Genomic DNA, 15729 nt, shown 5'->3' on the forward strand with positions numbered 1-15729 from the left:
TAACTATACTGTGAGCTAACACTGTCCTCACCAGGCAGTAGTAATGAGCACTCTGTGCTCTGCGCACTGTGGAAGGCATTAAGTAGTGACTCTCCTAGTGACTGCTAGATCAAAAAAATGGTTAATTTTGACAAAGAGATTCAACTTTCTTTTCAGTTCAGAAATGGTAAGGAAGAGAGTCTAGGAACCAAGAGTGGACGCACAGTGACAAATGCAGCGCCCACATTGCACGGAAGGGGTGTTTCTTGAGAATTGGAAGGGAGAAGGGTTACTTTGCCATTTTGTAATTCTTATCCTTTTATTTTCCTCTTAAAGACTTATTTTCAAGGGGTTTGAAAATGCTCTGATAGAATTTGCTATTCCAGATTATACTGTATGAGTAATTATTTTTAAAGCAAATCTTCATTTGGAAGACAGGATGCTCAATGCCACAACAGAAGCCTCCACAGCAGGCGAAAGGTCTTCACAGAGTTCATTAACTATAAATAGCTCGTGATAATGGCTCCCTCTGGTTCTAAATTTGGTCACCGATAATTTAGTCTGCTTTCTGTAGAAGAATTTCTGTTAAGTTCTTTTGGTGTAATTTTGAAAGGAGGAACATTTCACATAACAAAGTAGCAGAGAATTAACCTTCTAATTAATATTATCTAGGGCCAGAAGCAAAAAAGCTGGGACCACCAGCTTCATGTTTGTGTAGTCAGGGAAAGGATGAGATCTGCCAGTACTGTGTAACTTTAATGTACTTCCTTAGACGCCTGTGGCTAAGTAAATCTCCGTGGTCTGTAGTCCAGGCCTGTAAGTGTTCAGAATGCTTTCAGGTGATGCACCTAGGATGCATATATATATAGTAGTTTAGTTAGTTTAGTTGGAAGGTAGGTAAGGACTGTGTATCCAGGGAAGCACTTAGATTCACCGCAGTGACACAGTACACGGCACGTTCACAGAAAGGTGCCATGAAATACAAACATGGGGCACTGTGGGTAAAGAAGTTGGGAAAATAGCAGGTGTGAGTGGCAGTTGGGTGCCTGTTTATGAGCATTGATGATCCTGAGTCATGATTTGGGATTGAGAGAAAAATATCAAACTAACAGAATACAGGTAAACAGCAGAGGATGTGGTACTGACCAGCAGCATGTCCGTTGCTGTACCCAGTTGCCACCTCTCCCATGCCTTGCCTTTCTTTACCTTCCTTGAGTCTAAATTTAAGTTTCTTTTAACTTTTCAGCAAACCAAAAATTAGATCCTTTTCTCCCCAGAAAAGTTTTAAGACTGAAACGTGCTGTTTTAGTAAATACTGCATTGACTGATTGAAGCTTCTCCAAATGGAAGGAAGGCTTCGTGGCAACTTCCATCCCTGAGCATGCATTGTTCATGTGCAAGCTTTATGTGAATATGCAGACTGTATATGACAGTTAAATATATGTGCTTAGTAGTAACTTATCCTCAGTTACCTCTGCCGATCTGTATTCCAACCCTAAATCCCAAGAATACCATTATTTGTCTGAGATCAGATTAAAGCAACCTTTCTTCCTACTGATGAATTAACAAATTTATAATTCAAGTTCAAATCTGAGGGGGAAGTTCAGGTAGACATGAGAACACTGCTCTAGTAGGTTGACCATAAAAAGACCACAGAGGGCAAATTCTTACCCTTCATTTCCTTGGGAGATTTGTTCTCTGTTTAATGGTTTTCCCTATTCTGGTCACAGATGGTTTTCCAGAGTAAAGTTAGTTCAGAAAGAACTTCTGATGTTGTGACCTCTGCCTTTCAAATGCAGATTTCTATACAAAACAGTTTGTAAAGAATACATGGAACCAGGCATGGTGCCTCATGCTTTTAATCCCAGCACTCAGGAAGTAGAAAAAGGATCAGGAGTTCAACTGTTTATCAAGGTCAAGGTGAACATGGGCTACTTGAGACCCTATCTCAACAAAAGGAGAGTGCATTGGGAACTCATAGATGACGGGCTTTTAAAGCAGACCTTAAGTGAAATTTTCTCAGGAACTTTCTTTTGTTATACAAAGCTGTGTTTAATTCCGAATGTGAGAGTTATCCTAGACAGAACCAGGGTCCCTCTCATTCTTTCCCACAGCTCCTTTCAGCCTTCCCTTCTGGCCGGTTTCCATTCTTTCATGATGCCTGCCAACCTACAGAAACACTCTACCAGGGACCTGAGCCATCACACTTACCTAGGACATGGAGAAGGTACCAGCAACAAAAGAACAGAACATCCACCCAACAGAGACAAAGCCAGATAGCTGTGCAACAAACAGTTCAGTCATTCTTAATCTAGATGCCTAGATCCCAGGGCAAAATCACAAGCCTGAGCAGCCAGCACAGTTTGCCTCCTCCAGAAGCCAGCGACCCTGTTTGCAATAAGCCCTGAGAAAAGCAATTTAGCTAAAACACAAGACAAGTACTTCAAAATAGTAATTATGCATGTGTTCTAGGACCTTAAAGAGGATACGAATAAATGCCTTAATGAAGACCATGAAAACATATACAGTTAGTGAAATAGTGAAAACAATTCAAGACCTGAAAATAGAATTTAACAAAGAAATAAAGTCACTAAAGAAAACCCAAAGTGAAATAAAACTGGAAATGAAAACCTCAAGATGTCAAGCAAAAACCTCAGAGGGAAGCCTCACCAACAGATTAAAAGTCTTGGAAGAAAGAATTTCATGTCTTGAAGACAAGATGAAGAAATGAATAGCTTAGTCAAAGAAAATGTATCTGGGAGGCAGGGGAGAATCTAGGCACAAAACATCCAGGTCTAGAACATTATAAAAAGACCAAATCTATGAATAATAGAGGAAAACAAAGAAACCAGGTCAAAGGTACAAAATATTTTCAACAAAATTAGAGAAGAAAATTTCCCCAACCTAAAGAAGGAAGTGCCTATCAGGGTACAAGAAGCATACAGAATACCAAGTAGACTGGACCAGAAAAGAAATTCCCCACAACACATAATAAAAACGCTACATTTATAGAACAGAGAGATGACATTAAACACTTCATGTTCAAGGGAAAAGGCCAAGTTGTATATAAAGACAGGCCTATTAGAATAACACCTGCCTTTTCAGTGGAAACTCTGAAAGCCAGAAGGGCCTAGGTCTATATTCAACAAACTGAGAAATCACAGATAACAGCCCAGACTACCAAACCCAGCAGAATTATTAATCACAGTCAACAGGAAAAGAAAAAACAATCCACAGTAAAAACAAATTTAAGTAATATCTGTCTACCAGTCCAGTATATAGAAGACACAAAAAGGAAAACTTCAGTCTGAAGAGAAGTTAAGAACAAGAGGACACAATAAATAAATAATCCTAAAACAGTAAATCAAAGGAGTCGGGGTGGGGAGACTTACCACAACAACATAGGGGTCAGAAACACTGTTCGTTAGCAACTCCGTTAATGGTCTTAGTTTCCCAAATAAAAAGACACAGACTAACAGATTGAATTAGAAGACAGAATCCATCTTTCTGCTGCATCCAAGAAACATACTTCACCGTCAAGGACAGACGTCATCTCAGGCTGAAAGGATGGAAAAGGGTATTTCAAGTAAATGGACCTAAGAAGCAAACAAGCATAGCTATTTTAATATCTGACAAAGTAGACTTCAAACCAAACTAATCAGAAGAGATAAGGAAGGACACTACATACGCATTAAAGGAAAAAATTCACCAAGAGGACATTGCAATTCTAAACATTTACACACGATTCATAAAAGAAACACTACTATATACAACATATTGACCCTAACACAGTGATAGTGGATGACTTTAATATCTAACACTCTCCAATAAATAGGCCATCCAGATAAAAATTAAACAGAGATTCGCTAGAGTTAAATAACATCACAAATCAAAGGACCTGGCAGATATTTACAGAATATTTCACTGAAACACTAGATAATATACGTCCTGTTTAGTCCCTCATGGAACTTTCTCCAAAGTTAACCTCATATTAGGACCCAGAGCAAGTCTCAACAGATACAAGAGAAGCAGGATAACACCCACATCTTATCTGACAACCATGAATTAAAACTTGATAGCAACAACAGAAATAGCAGAAAATAGACAGACTCAAAGAAACTGAAAACTGAGCCAAGAAATAAAGAAGGAACTTACAAACTCTTAGAATTGAATGAAAAATGGAAACACAATATAAACAAGCCTATGGAACACAGCCAAATTAATGAAAAAACAGCTAGTCATTAATAAAATTAAAATTAAAGGGGAAATATTTCTCAGAAGACACTGAGAAAATCCAGAAAATCATAGGATGTATTTTGACAGTCTTTGTTCCACCACACTTGAAAACACACACATATACATACACATACCACACACACATTATATATATGGTCTAAATCAATATAAAATAAACAGTTAACCAGATCCATGATCCCTAGGGAAATAGCAGTAATCCCAGCACAATTCTCAGTACCCGCATATATGGTGTCTCATAGACATCTGTAATGGGATCTGGTTCCCTCTTCCTGTGTATGTGAAGGCAAAGCACTCATACATTGGATGGATGGATGAATAGATGCACACATACATAAATGGATACATAGATAATATAGATAGGAAGTGTGGCCCTGTGAAGCTGAAAAGCTTCTTTATGGCAAAGGATACCATCATTCAAGCAAAATAATAGCCTAAAGAACAGGGGTGGGGAGCAGCTTAACAATTTATACATCTGATAGAGTGTTAGTGTCTAGAATATAAAAAGAACCAAAAAAAAGTAAAAAATAAGCATCTCAATTTTAAAACAGTCAAGAGAACTAATCAGTTCTCAAAAGATAAACACAAATGACGGAGAAACACTTAAAAGAAGTGTTCCCATCGGAGAAATGCAGGTTAAAACCCCAATCAGAATGGCCAGATTGAAGCAAATGACAGCTCATGCTGGTGAGGCTGTGTGGGGGGGAAGGGAAACACTTACTCGTTGCTGAAAGGAGTGCAGACTGACTTAGCCCCAGCCTTGAGAATTGTTTTACCTCAAGATCCACCTGTACCTTCATCAGGCAGACACCCCCAAAACTCTGTGTCTAATGCGGCAATCTTACTCATGCTCATTGCTGCCCTAGTTCTAATAACCAGAGTTTGCAAACACCCTAGCTGTCCATCAACTGGTGAGTCAGTAATGAAACTGAGGTATATTTACACAATGGAATATTACTCAGTTGTTGAGAAAAATAAAATTATGAAGTTGTCAGGTGGGTGAAGCTAGAAACAGTCATCCTGAGTGAGGCAACCTAGACATGCATACATACATACATACATACATGCATACATACATGCATACATGCATACGTTACCTCTTACGCATGGCTATTAGCTTTTAAGCTTTCCATATCTGTGCTACCAACTGAATAACCACAGAGATTAGTGGATTAAGGATGGCAGGGAAGCAGGGACAAGGGGATCTCCCAGGAAAGGGGTAAAATAGAGTATAGTGGAGAGAACAGGGAAATTAGAATAAAAGGATTAACTGGAAAGAGGTGCAGGAAAACGGAATAAAGGAAGGAATATGGGGAGAGACAGCTAACACTAACGGCCCTCTGAAAAGCCATATGGAAGCCTACTACTATAGAAGCTTCCTAAAACATACTCATATATGAAAGGAGTTTAAATGAAGTCACCATATTTTGGGGGAAACAATACCAAAACTGAAACCCCCAGTTGCAGGAATGGGTTACTGCTCGTGGAGTCCTCAGATAAAGGCCTCCTGTGGGCTTCTTCAAGCATCATAGGCTATTGCCAATGCCGTCAGTTGTTCTTCACATCCTAACGCTAAGACCCTGTTGCGGAGGACACTTTGTAATGTCAGCAAGTATGGAAAAGTCCAGCTGGTACCTGCCTAGAGTCTTCACCCCTGCTGACTCGCTGGCGTTCATGGTACTGAAGATACTCGGCATGCTGCTACCAGAGGAGAAAAAACAGTCAGTCACTCAGCTTTCAGCCCTGCAGCCTACAGTGACCTGCCTGCAGGGTACTGTGACTCAGATACAGTGACACAGATGTTACCAGAGGCTGGTGGTACTTAACTACTTTTTAAAACTAGATTTAAGGCCCATACACGAGGTGGAACCCATACCTGGTACTGGTAAAGTGGCCAAGAACCTGAGACCAGTTAGGTAATGGGCTAGGGGATATCCTAATCCTGTTGTTCTGCTAAGGGAAAATAAGAATAAAATGACTCTTTATGACATAGTACTCTTCCCGTAGATCAGTGCCTCACTCAGCCCTCCCCAGAGAAGCTTCTTGGAGAAGATGGTAATTAACATAGAGTATAGAGTGAGAGACTTTGGAATAATCGGGCCTAAATAGGATGTCTTCATCAAAGCCCCAACCCCTAAGGCTTGGGGGACTATGTGGAAGAAAGGGAGAGAGGTTGCAGGAGCCAGAGGCCATGGATGACTTCAAGGAAACAGTGTCTGCCAGATGAACTCGCAAAGACTGGCCACATGCACAGGAGTCCAGCACAGAGAAGCAGAGATGGGCACAGTCCCAGGCCTAACCGAGAATCTTTGCAGTTAACCCTGCCAGAAGAGGAAAAGTGGAATGTCACTGGGTATATCTGCACTTCAGGGCAGGCCATGCTCTTATAGTTGGTCAATACAAAACAATCTCCATGTTTTGGTTTGTGGGCTTCTTTTTTTGGTTTGGTTTGGTTTGGTTTGGTTTGGTTTTTGCTTTTTAGAGGGTCAGAAGAAAGAACTTCAAGTTTGGTTAGTAGGGAAGTGGAAAGGATCTGAGAGGAGTTGGGAGAGGTGAATAAATAATATGATCAAAATAAATGTTGCATGAAAATATATATTATGTTGTCCTTAGCACTACTTTTAGAAAACATTTTAAATAACTTTTTAAAAGGTTATTTCCTGGCCAGTACCTGACTGTCCTCTACAGAACTTTTAAAAACCAAGCTTTTTTACATCATGGTTTCTAAGCTCCCTATTCTGACTTTTAATTGATACATACAATACAAACTAGTTAAATTCTCAGTCTGAGAAATACAACTTGGAAAAGTCAGTTTCCAGCAAAGCCCTAGTACCTTCTAAAGCCAAGTACAAGACTTTAGCAGTCAACCTCATCTCTGCTTCCCGCACGAGCTGGCTTGTGCTCCTGGGTAGGTGGGAATCTTGGCTGAGAGATAGGGTGAAACTAAAGCTCTGTTGCTGCTCTGAGTCACAGCACGCCCTGCCTCGCCTCAGCAGCCCCTTAGCAAGTCTTGGTGTTCCTTCATTCCTTTTGTGATAACACAGAAATGATCATGTAGGCTACAGGTGACAGTTGGGCTTTGGAAGCCTTTAGAAGTGTGTCCTTCATTTCTGTATGGTCCTACGTGGGAGTTGTCAGATTGTGGCGTTGTATACAGCTGCAAGACTTCCAGCTTTATAGCCACAGGTACAAGGAAAGTGCCTAGGATTTGTTGGTGATTCCAAAAGTCAGGGACAGTCAGTTGCTGTCTCTCTCTGGAGAGTCGTTGCCTCGCAGCCCAGTACTGAAGCTCTTCTTGAGGAAAGTTCCAAGTAATAAAGTGGATTTTTGCTCGTTTTTGTGGGCAGCAAGTTGGAGTTGGCATGTGAAGGCCACACGTTCATATTCAAGTAACCATCACTGTTGCATTAGCCAGGAGGACCCAGGCCTCTGCTCAAAAGAGTTTTGGAGACATTGGTTGTTTCTTTCTATTGGAAGGATAGCTGGGTAGTAACACCGTATTTGAGTTTTGAAACAAAAGCTGACAGAGCAGAATAGAGAGATGTCCAGCACCTAAGACTGTTCTAGCAGAGGACACAGTTCTGTTCCTCAGCTCCAGGGATTTCGAAACCCTTTTCTGACCTCCTCAGGCTACACATCTGTAACATGTGGACATACCCCTACACACACATGCATGCCCATACATAAAAGTACTAAATCTTAACAATAAACAAAACCTGATAAAGAAGACATTTATACAGCCCTTAGCTTTGAAATGAAATGTCGAGCCTGAACAGACGAAACAAATAACATTCTTGACTTGCTTTGAGCTGTTTGTTGGGATGTATTTTGAGTTCTTAGTGACTCTGTGAGTACTGAGTCTCCTTCTGACTCTCCTTTGCAGCCTTGGGGAGTTCTGCCTGGCTCACTTGTTGCTGAAGAGGAACCCTACCATGTTTTTCCAGCACTTCATTGAGTGCATATTCCACTTTAACAGCTATGAGAAGCACGCGCAGTATAACAAGTTTTCCCAGTCAGAGAGGTGAGTGGGTAGCTGGGGTGAGGTCTCCATGTCTCAGGAAGAGCTTCTGTCTCAGGGAGTGCTGCTGCCCATGTCCTGTGCTTAGGTTGGACACTGGCACTCACATGATGTCTTCTCCAGTGGACATTAGTTTTCTTGGCATGATGACAAAAGATAATGCCTGAAATGACACTGGAGCCTCTCAGTGTCCTTGTCACACAACTTTGAGACTGCTATATTTGAATCTTTGTCACCTATGTCCACACAAGCAGTAATATTGTCCTGTTCTGCGCCAGGGGGAAGCCACTGTTTTTGCTAAAGGGAAAGACAAACAAGGAGAAGCGAATGAGAATCTACAAGTTTCTCCTTGAGCACTTCACAGATGAGCAACGATTCAATGTCACTTCCAAGATCTGTCTTAACATTTTGGGTAGGTCTGGTGTCTTTGAGATAAATGTGCTCTTAACATACAGTGTCGATGATAGTCTTGGCATCAGTTATGTCTCTTAGAACCCCAACCCTGTAACAGGGCTGTCACTTCCCTAGTTCTGTGAATTCTCTTTCCCCTCTGGGCCAAGGGTTTCTCAGAGGCTGGTCCTGTGTTCCCTCAGCATGCTTCACGGATGGCATCCTGCCCGTGGACATGGAAGCCAGCGAGTTGCTCTCAGATACCTTTGACGTCCTCAGCTCCAAGGAGATCAAACTACTGGCAATGAGAGCACAGACATCCAAGGACCTCCTGGAAGAAGATGACATGGCTCTAGCCAATGTGGTCATGCAGGAAGCGCAGATGAAGATCATCTCACAGGTATGTGCCCTCTGCTGCGCTACAGTCTGGGCTGGGCACTCGAGTCCCGGAGCCATTCTTACCACTGACTGTACTATACTCGGCTGCTTCTGGTTCTAAAGTCTCCACCTCTAGCTACCAACTCCTCCATGAGTGTGCATCTATTTGCTTGCCTGGGTGCACCCTGGTGTCTCAAATGTACTGTCAGAACTGAATTAATCATTTCTCCTTGCTTGATTTCTTCTCCCAGTCTGTTGCAGGGAATGGAACAATTATATACCAAAGGTATATGCACCCAAAAGCTCCTTTTTAGATAGTTTGTGATACAGCCAAAGGCAAAAGAGGAGTCTGGCATGCCAAGAATATGATTGGGTTGACCAAAGATGTCAAATTAGAAATTCAGTGACTGGAACAACCTAGGTGCCACTGCCCTTAGCAGGCTCCATGTAATTGTACCTAATTTGGTTTGTATTTCCCACCTGATCACTGGAGTCTTCTGATCCCAAGGAAATGGATTTTGATTACACCCAATCCAAGATCCAGATCTTGCCTGTTTTACTTGCATGCCTGTCTCTTTTGCCTTTCTGGTGATTGTTTCTTTAAGCCTGTGGCATTTTCTGTCAGCACCCTTTCTGTCTCTTTTTTCTCTTGCCAGAAAAGTCTTTCTTCAACATAATTATTCACTGCAAAATATACTGAAAATGGCTGCTGGGGCAGCAAGAAACTTCCAGCGGGGATGGGTTGTAGATGATCTGTGGTATCAAACACTTAGTACTTTGTGAATGCTCATGGAATTGTTCTATTAAAGCTGATAACAGTTGGAGCTGGAAAGGGGGCTCAGCAGTTAAGAGTGCTTGCTGTTCAGCTCCCTGCACCCCCACATGGAAACTCACAATGGCTTTAACTGGTGTTCTAGGGATTCCAGTGCACTTCTGATTTCTGCAGGCTCCTGTATGCATGTGGTACCCACATAGAAACTTAGGCATGCATACATACACGAAATAAGTGTTTATTTTTTTAAAAAGAAACATAAAGGTATCAGACATTGTAAACTCTAAACTGCCTTGGCAGTGCTCTGTTACCTGCTGGGTCTAAATCCAAATTCTCAGGGATAGAAAACTGCCTGCCCTCACCTCATTTCTTCCCTTTCTCCACAGATGTGTTCTGTTCTATGCCTTTGACACTCGTTCTTCTCAGTCAGTATTCTCAAATTTCCAAATGCTAGCACCTTTCAGTACAGTTCCTTATGTCATTATGACTCCCAACCATAAAATTACTTCGTTGCTACTTCAGAGCTGTAATTTTGCTCTTCTGACTTGTAATGTACATGCAGGATATCTGATATGTGACCTTTGTGGGTTAAAAACCGTTGGTCTGAGTGTTCACTCTCTCTACACAAACTGCTCTCGGCCCATTCTAATCCCCACACATGTAAAGCTACATCACCAAGATTCCTCCAGTGCACATTGCCTACTCCTGTCTTACCCGGTATCCTTCCTCTCCATCAGTTCCCCAGCCTCTACAGCTTGTCATCGTCAGCCATTTACCACAACACACACTGGTTGGGAAGCAGTGTGAGGACAGGAACTCTTGATGTCTTTTCTGTGTCTCCAGAGGTTAGCTTGTGTCTAGGACAGACAATGAGCTTGATGATACTTGTTGAAGGCATTTAGGCCACATTTAATGACAGTGACTAAACTTATTGTATTTTTCAGATGTGTGTTTATTAGCTTGTGTATTTCTTCATTTGTTATCCTGTTTTAGGGACACTGATCCAAAGCTTCAGAAATGGGTGATATACAAACAAGAAACCCAGTTAGCTTTAAATGAAAAGAAAGAGTACATTTCTGCTTCAGAAAGATAATCTTATATATGTGGGGTAATATGAATTATTTTTAATTCTTAGATTTATTGTACAATATCTTGGATACTGATTATTTCAATCACATACTGTTTGTTTATTTGCCTATTTGTTTATTTATAAAAGGTCTTACTGTGTGACTCAGGTTGGCCTAGAACTCTTGATCTTCCTTCCTCAGCCTCCTGAGTTCTGAGATTATAAGGCTCAGGTCATTACACCCCAGTACATTACACTTTCAAAAATGTATACAGAGTTACATATACATATAGAAAGGCAGGCGCATGTGTGCATTCATGAGCACTCGCATACATACACATACATGTGCACACTTACCCAACTATCCATCATTGTCTTTTTACACACAAGATTAGAATGTATCTCTCTGGTGGTTACATGACTAGATTGTCTTTCAAAAGCAAGGCTACATTGTGGATCAGAGCTGTGTGTCCATCGGCGTTGTGTGGAAATTGAAGCTTTTTATCAAGTTCTTTGGTGTATTTCTTACTCCTTTTTCTAATGTAGAACATAGAAGTGGTATTAATATGCATTGTGCTCTGCGGGCCTGTATGTGCTGTGGTACTTACAGTCTGGTGACAAGCCATGCTAGCTCTTCTTTCCAGCATCCTAATCAAATGGCAGATGGGCTTCTGTAGCTGCTAGATTTGATGTACTTAAAGAAGTAGATCATGGAAAAGCTATTCTTCAGATGTGTGTGCATCTAAAGCATGCCTTTGTGTGTGTTCCTGCAGGTTCAAAAGAGGAATTTCATAGAGAATATTATTCCAATCATCATCTCCCTGAAGACTATGCTGGAGAAAAATAAGATCCCTGCTTTGCGGGAACTCATGAACTACCTCAGGGTAAATGAGGGGCTTGCCCTGTGGGGTTTTCCTCCCAAGCCCCACTACCCCAGGTTCATTGCTTTGTCTAGACAGTGAGTGACAAGAACTCAGAATGCTAGGGAGCCTAGTCTGTAGAAATGTACCTAGCAAGCTGCTGAGAACGGTCAGGTATGAAGGGTGTGGCCAGAAGTACCACTGAGGTTGCTCTCTCTGTTTCCCAGGCTGCTGAGTTTTTAAAGCTTCCGTTCATGTCCTAAACCTTCTTTGGGAATATGTTCCAATCTAAAAATTTTCTCAAATAAAGCTGAGGAGACATTGTCCTAGCTCATCCTGTAAGGATGAGGTGGAAATTGATCACCACATTTAATGTTGGGTGTTTGATTTGAGGCAGGAAGTCACAGCCCTGTTGCGATATCGTACACACGGGGATAAAGTGTTATCTTGAGACAGCTCCTGTTTCTGGGTTGTCTGTAAAGCAGAGGACCATGAGAAGCTGCCCCAGCAAAGCTGGGATGTGTTTGCTTAGAACACAGCTCTGAGCAAAGCCTTGGGCTTCTGACAGAAAGCATTCAGAAAGAAATGACACATTTTCTCCTTTAATTTAGCAGCTTTTTCTTTGTTCACATTTGTTTTTCTTCGAAAAAAAAGAAAAAAGGAAAAATCTTGATGCTAGCTAGCAAGATAGCTCCACAGATGTGGGTGCTTGCCAGGGGTAAGCTTTCCTCTGACCTAAAATGTTCTTTGAAAAATTGGAAAAGCTCCTTAAAGGGCTGTAGCAAAATTATCCTAAATATAATTTTTCAAATAGTTTTGCATTCTAAGGAATACCAGATGGAAGAGCTGAACTCACTCTACAGAGAACATGTGTGTGTGTGTGTGTGTGTGTGTGTGTGTGTGCGTGCGTGCGTGCGTGCGTGCGTGCGTGCGTGCGTGCGTGCGTGCGTGTGTGTGTGTGTGTGTGTGTGTGTGTGACATCCCTCCCTCCCGGGCACCCATGGATAAAGTTGCTGTGGACATACATGAAAAGCTTCCAGGCTGTACAACCTCTGGGACCTCGACAGGCTCCTCTCCCATCAAGAGCATGGCAGCTAGACAGGAAACTTCCTGAGAGACCACAGCTGTCAGCTAAAACTAACAATGGTCACCTGCTGATGTGGTCGGTGTCTGCTCAGGAAAATGCTGTCTGTCAGACTGAGTAACCTGCAGACAGATCTCTGAGTTTGAGGCCAGGCTGATCTATGGAGTGAGTTCCATGACAGCCAGGGCTACACAGAGAAACCCTGTCAAAAAAGGTCAGCCATGTGGCTGGTCTGGAACTCCTGTTCTCTTTCTGGAGTTGCATGTATACATCATACCAGTAAGGCCTCACTGTTTATGGGAAAGGCACTAACAGATGCTTCTGGGTCTGTTTCAGGAAGTAATGCAAGATTACCGGGATGAAATCAAAGATTTCTTTGCAGTTGACAAACAGCTGGCATCTGAACTTGAGTACGACATGAAGAAGTACAATGAGCAGCTAGCCCAGGAGCAAGCTCTAATAGAACATGCCAATACGACCAAAGTGCCTGAAGACAGTGACAGGGTATCCTCCGCTCAGGTAGGTGATGGACACACCAGCAGCTCAGTGCTTCTCTTTCCCAAGGCCCTGTGAGGGAACTTTGCCTGGAAAACTGTGGGAATCAGCAGAATGCGTGAGTTTCCAGAAGGTACACTGGCAGAGCACAGCACCTGTGATGCTTGATTTCTGTAGTCATCCCCTCCTACATCTCTCCATGTCTTCTGTATTATTTCTGCCCCGTAGAGCTTAATTGTCTGCAAGGGCATTTCTGAGTATAGCCATAGGCTCACATTCTAGCTGAGGAATCCAAGTAGATAAGCTATATTAAAATATGAGAGGGACTAACCTGCCCTGACATTTGCGTGTGGCCATTTGCCAGCAGTTCTGTTTTAAAGAGAATGTTGTAGCCTCCCCTGTGCATAGATTTTAAAACGGGTTACCTGTGGGCTTCTTATAGCAAATGATAATATTCTTGTTCATTCTTGTGATAGATTGCTCCAGACTTAGAAGCTGTACCTGCCCCTGCTGCTGGCCAGGACAATGCTAAGGTGCCTCCAACCCAGAGCCGGCCTTCGGTACCTGGATCCAGCTTCACACCAACTTTGCCTCCCATATCCGAAAATGGACCTCTGAAGATAGTGTCCAGTAACAGGTAGGGAGTCCACTGAGCCAGCAGCAGGCCCAGTTGCTGCATTCTCATAGGCATCTCTTCCTTGCCACCAGGCCAGAACTGCCCATCACTGTTTGTACTAACCCCTCACACCACATGCTTCCCTGAGAGGCTGGCAAGAGGGTGATTGAGCAGTACATCAGAGGAGAAGTGGGTAGGAACTGATGCCCCATGGTGGTCTGACTTGGAGTCAGCGTCTGGCATCCTGTCTCCATAGGCCCATGTCTCTGAGTACCATCACAATCCTGAATTCAGTCAAGAAAGCTGTTGCGTCTAAGAGCAGGACACGCAGTTTAGGAGCCTTGCCTTTCAATGTGGAGACCAGAAGCCCAGAACCCTCCAACGAAGGTAAACCTTACTGTTGGCATCGGGTGTATTGAACATGTACAATTCAAGTGAGTCTATGCCTCATTCCTTTTAAAATGTTTTCTATTGTTCTTAAATAGCATTAATTGGAGATTTCAGATTAAGGCAGAGGAAATGAATTTCCTGTGCTAAGGGGTTTGGGGAATATTGTGTTAAAAGACAGCACTCTGCTTACACACGCCTGTAAGACATGCAATGAAAACGCCTCCTTGAGATTTTCAGGACTCTTGTCCCAGTAGCTTTAGAGCGTTCTACCTTAAACTGGAAGTACCAAGACTTCTCTTACTACCCTATTCATGAAAGCATTGATACTTTCTTATGTAAATGACACAGTAAAACAGCATAGCCTTGTATGAGAAATTATTTCGAGTGGCAAAGTCCAAAGTATTTAAAAACCTTAAATTGGGTTTAAATTAATAAATAACTTAAACACACACACACTTATATTGCCGAACTGTCAAAACCACAAATTTGCTATGGGTTTACTTTCCATTTGCATAAGTGCTGTGAATGTGGACGTTGCCTGGGAGCTTTCATGTTTGTTTGCATTGCTTTCTTAATTTCTGTGGCCTGTCTGAATGTCACTTGAAACATTGGGAATTTTAATTTTTCACATGGATTGTGGGTATTGTTGGTGTTCTCTGTATGAAAGATGTTGCTTTGGACTTTTGTACTAACAGACTCTTCTGTTTTATCCTAGCATCTTCCTTAAGCTTGGAGAAAGAGTCTGACAGAACTGTCAACCATGTAACTAAACGGGCAATCAGTACCCCAGAGAGTAAGTAACTAACTGGAATAGGCTGGGTTTCCCCATCCTGCTCTGCAGCTGCCTACACAGTAACACTGTCGGTGAACCTTCTCTGCAAAACAGTCCTTACCCTAGGCTGCTGATGCTCACTGGGCTACTGTCCAGACTCTGTGTGTCATGGTGATTGTCAGTAGTTGATAGAAAACGTATTGAATGTCAAGCACCCATCCCAGTGTTGTACATGCATTAACTCAGTCCATGTGTTGTAGGAACTAAAAAAAGGGGGCCCCGGGGGAAGAGAGGGAAGGGAAAAGACCCACACCCCGCCAGAGTTCCACCTAGTGTCTGGTCAGCCAGGGGTGGGAGGGTTGCTACCTACCCTTTCCACTCATCCCTGGGTGGGCATTCCTCTATCCCACTCTTCAGGGGGTGACCAAGGGGCAGCCCTGCCTGGGGATTCCCGGAGCTACCTTGCTAAAGCCACCGGTTATGGGAGAGAGGGATGAGGGAAGAGGTTCCCAACACTGACCAGAGTGCGCACAGCCTTGATGCCTTGATGAGCAGACTCTATGGTTTAAGAGTTTTATTATAGAAATGCAGGGGGAAACAGAGAAAGGGAGGGGAGAGAGACAGAGAGAGGGAGAGGGAGAGGGAGAGGGAGAGG

At 42.6% G+C, this 15729-nt stretch overlaps 1 protein-coding gene across 1 annotated transcript in view; it reads left to right on the forward strand.

Annotated features, from left to right (window-relative positions):
- Ncapd3 (non-SMC condensin II complex subunit D3) overlaps nucleotides 1-15729 on the forward strand; it is a 66348-nt gene that overhangs the window by 44666 nt on the left and 5953 nt on the right. The window contains exons 26-33 of the mRNA XM_021206582.2: nucleotides 8117-8254; nucleotides 8530-8663; nucleotides 8845-9041; nucleotides 11631-11741; nucleotides 13138-13320; nucleotides 13773-13933; nucleotides 14169-14299; nucleotides 15018-15095. Coding sequence (XP_021062241.1) covers nucleotides 8117-8254; nucleotides 8530-8663; nucleotides 8845-9041; nucleotides 11631-11741; nucleotides 13138-13320; nucleotides 13773-13933; nucleotides 14169-14299; nucleotides 15018-15095 — 1133 coding nt within the window. The remainder of the gene's footprint in view (nucleotides 1-8116; nucleotides 8255-8529; nucleotides 8664-8844; nucleotides 9042-11630; nucleotides 11742-13137; nucleotides 13321-13772; nucleotides 13934-14168; nucleotides 14300-15017; nucleotides 15096-15729) is intronic.

Source organism: Mus pahari, chromosome 10 (genome assembly GCF_900095145.1).
Source record: "Mus pahari chromosome 10, PAHARI_EIJ_v1.1, whole genome shotgun sequence".
Lineage (NCBI taxonomy): Eukaryota > Metazoa > Chordata > Mammalia > Rodentia > Muridae > Mus > Mus pahari.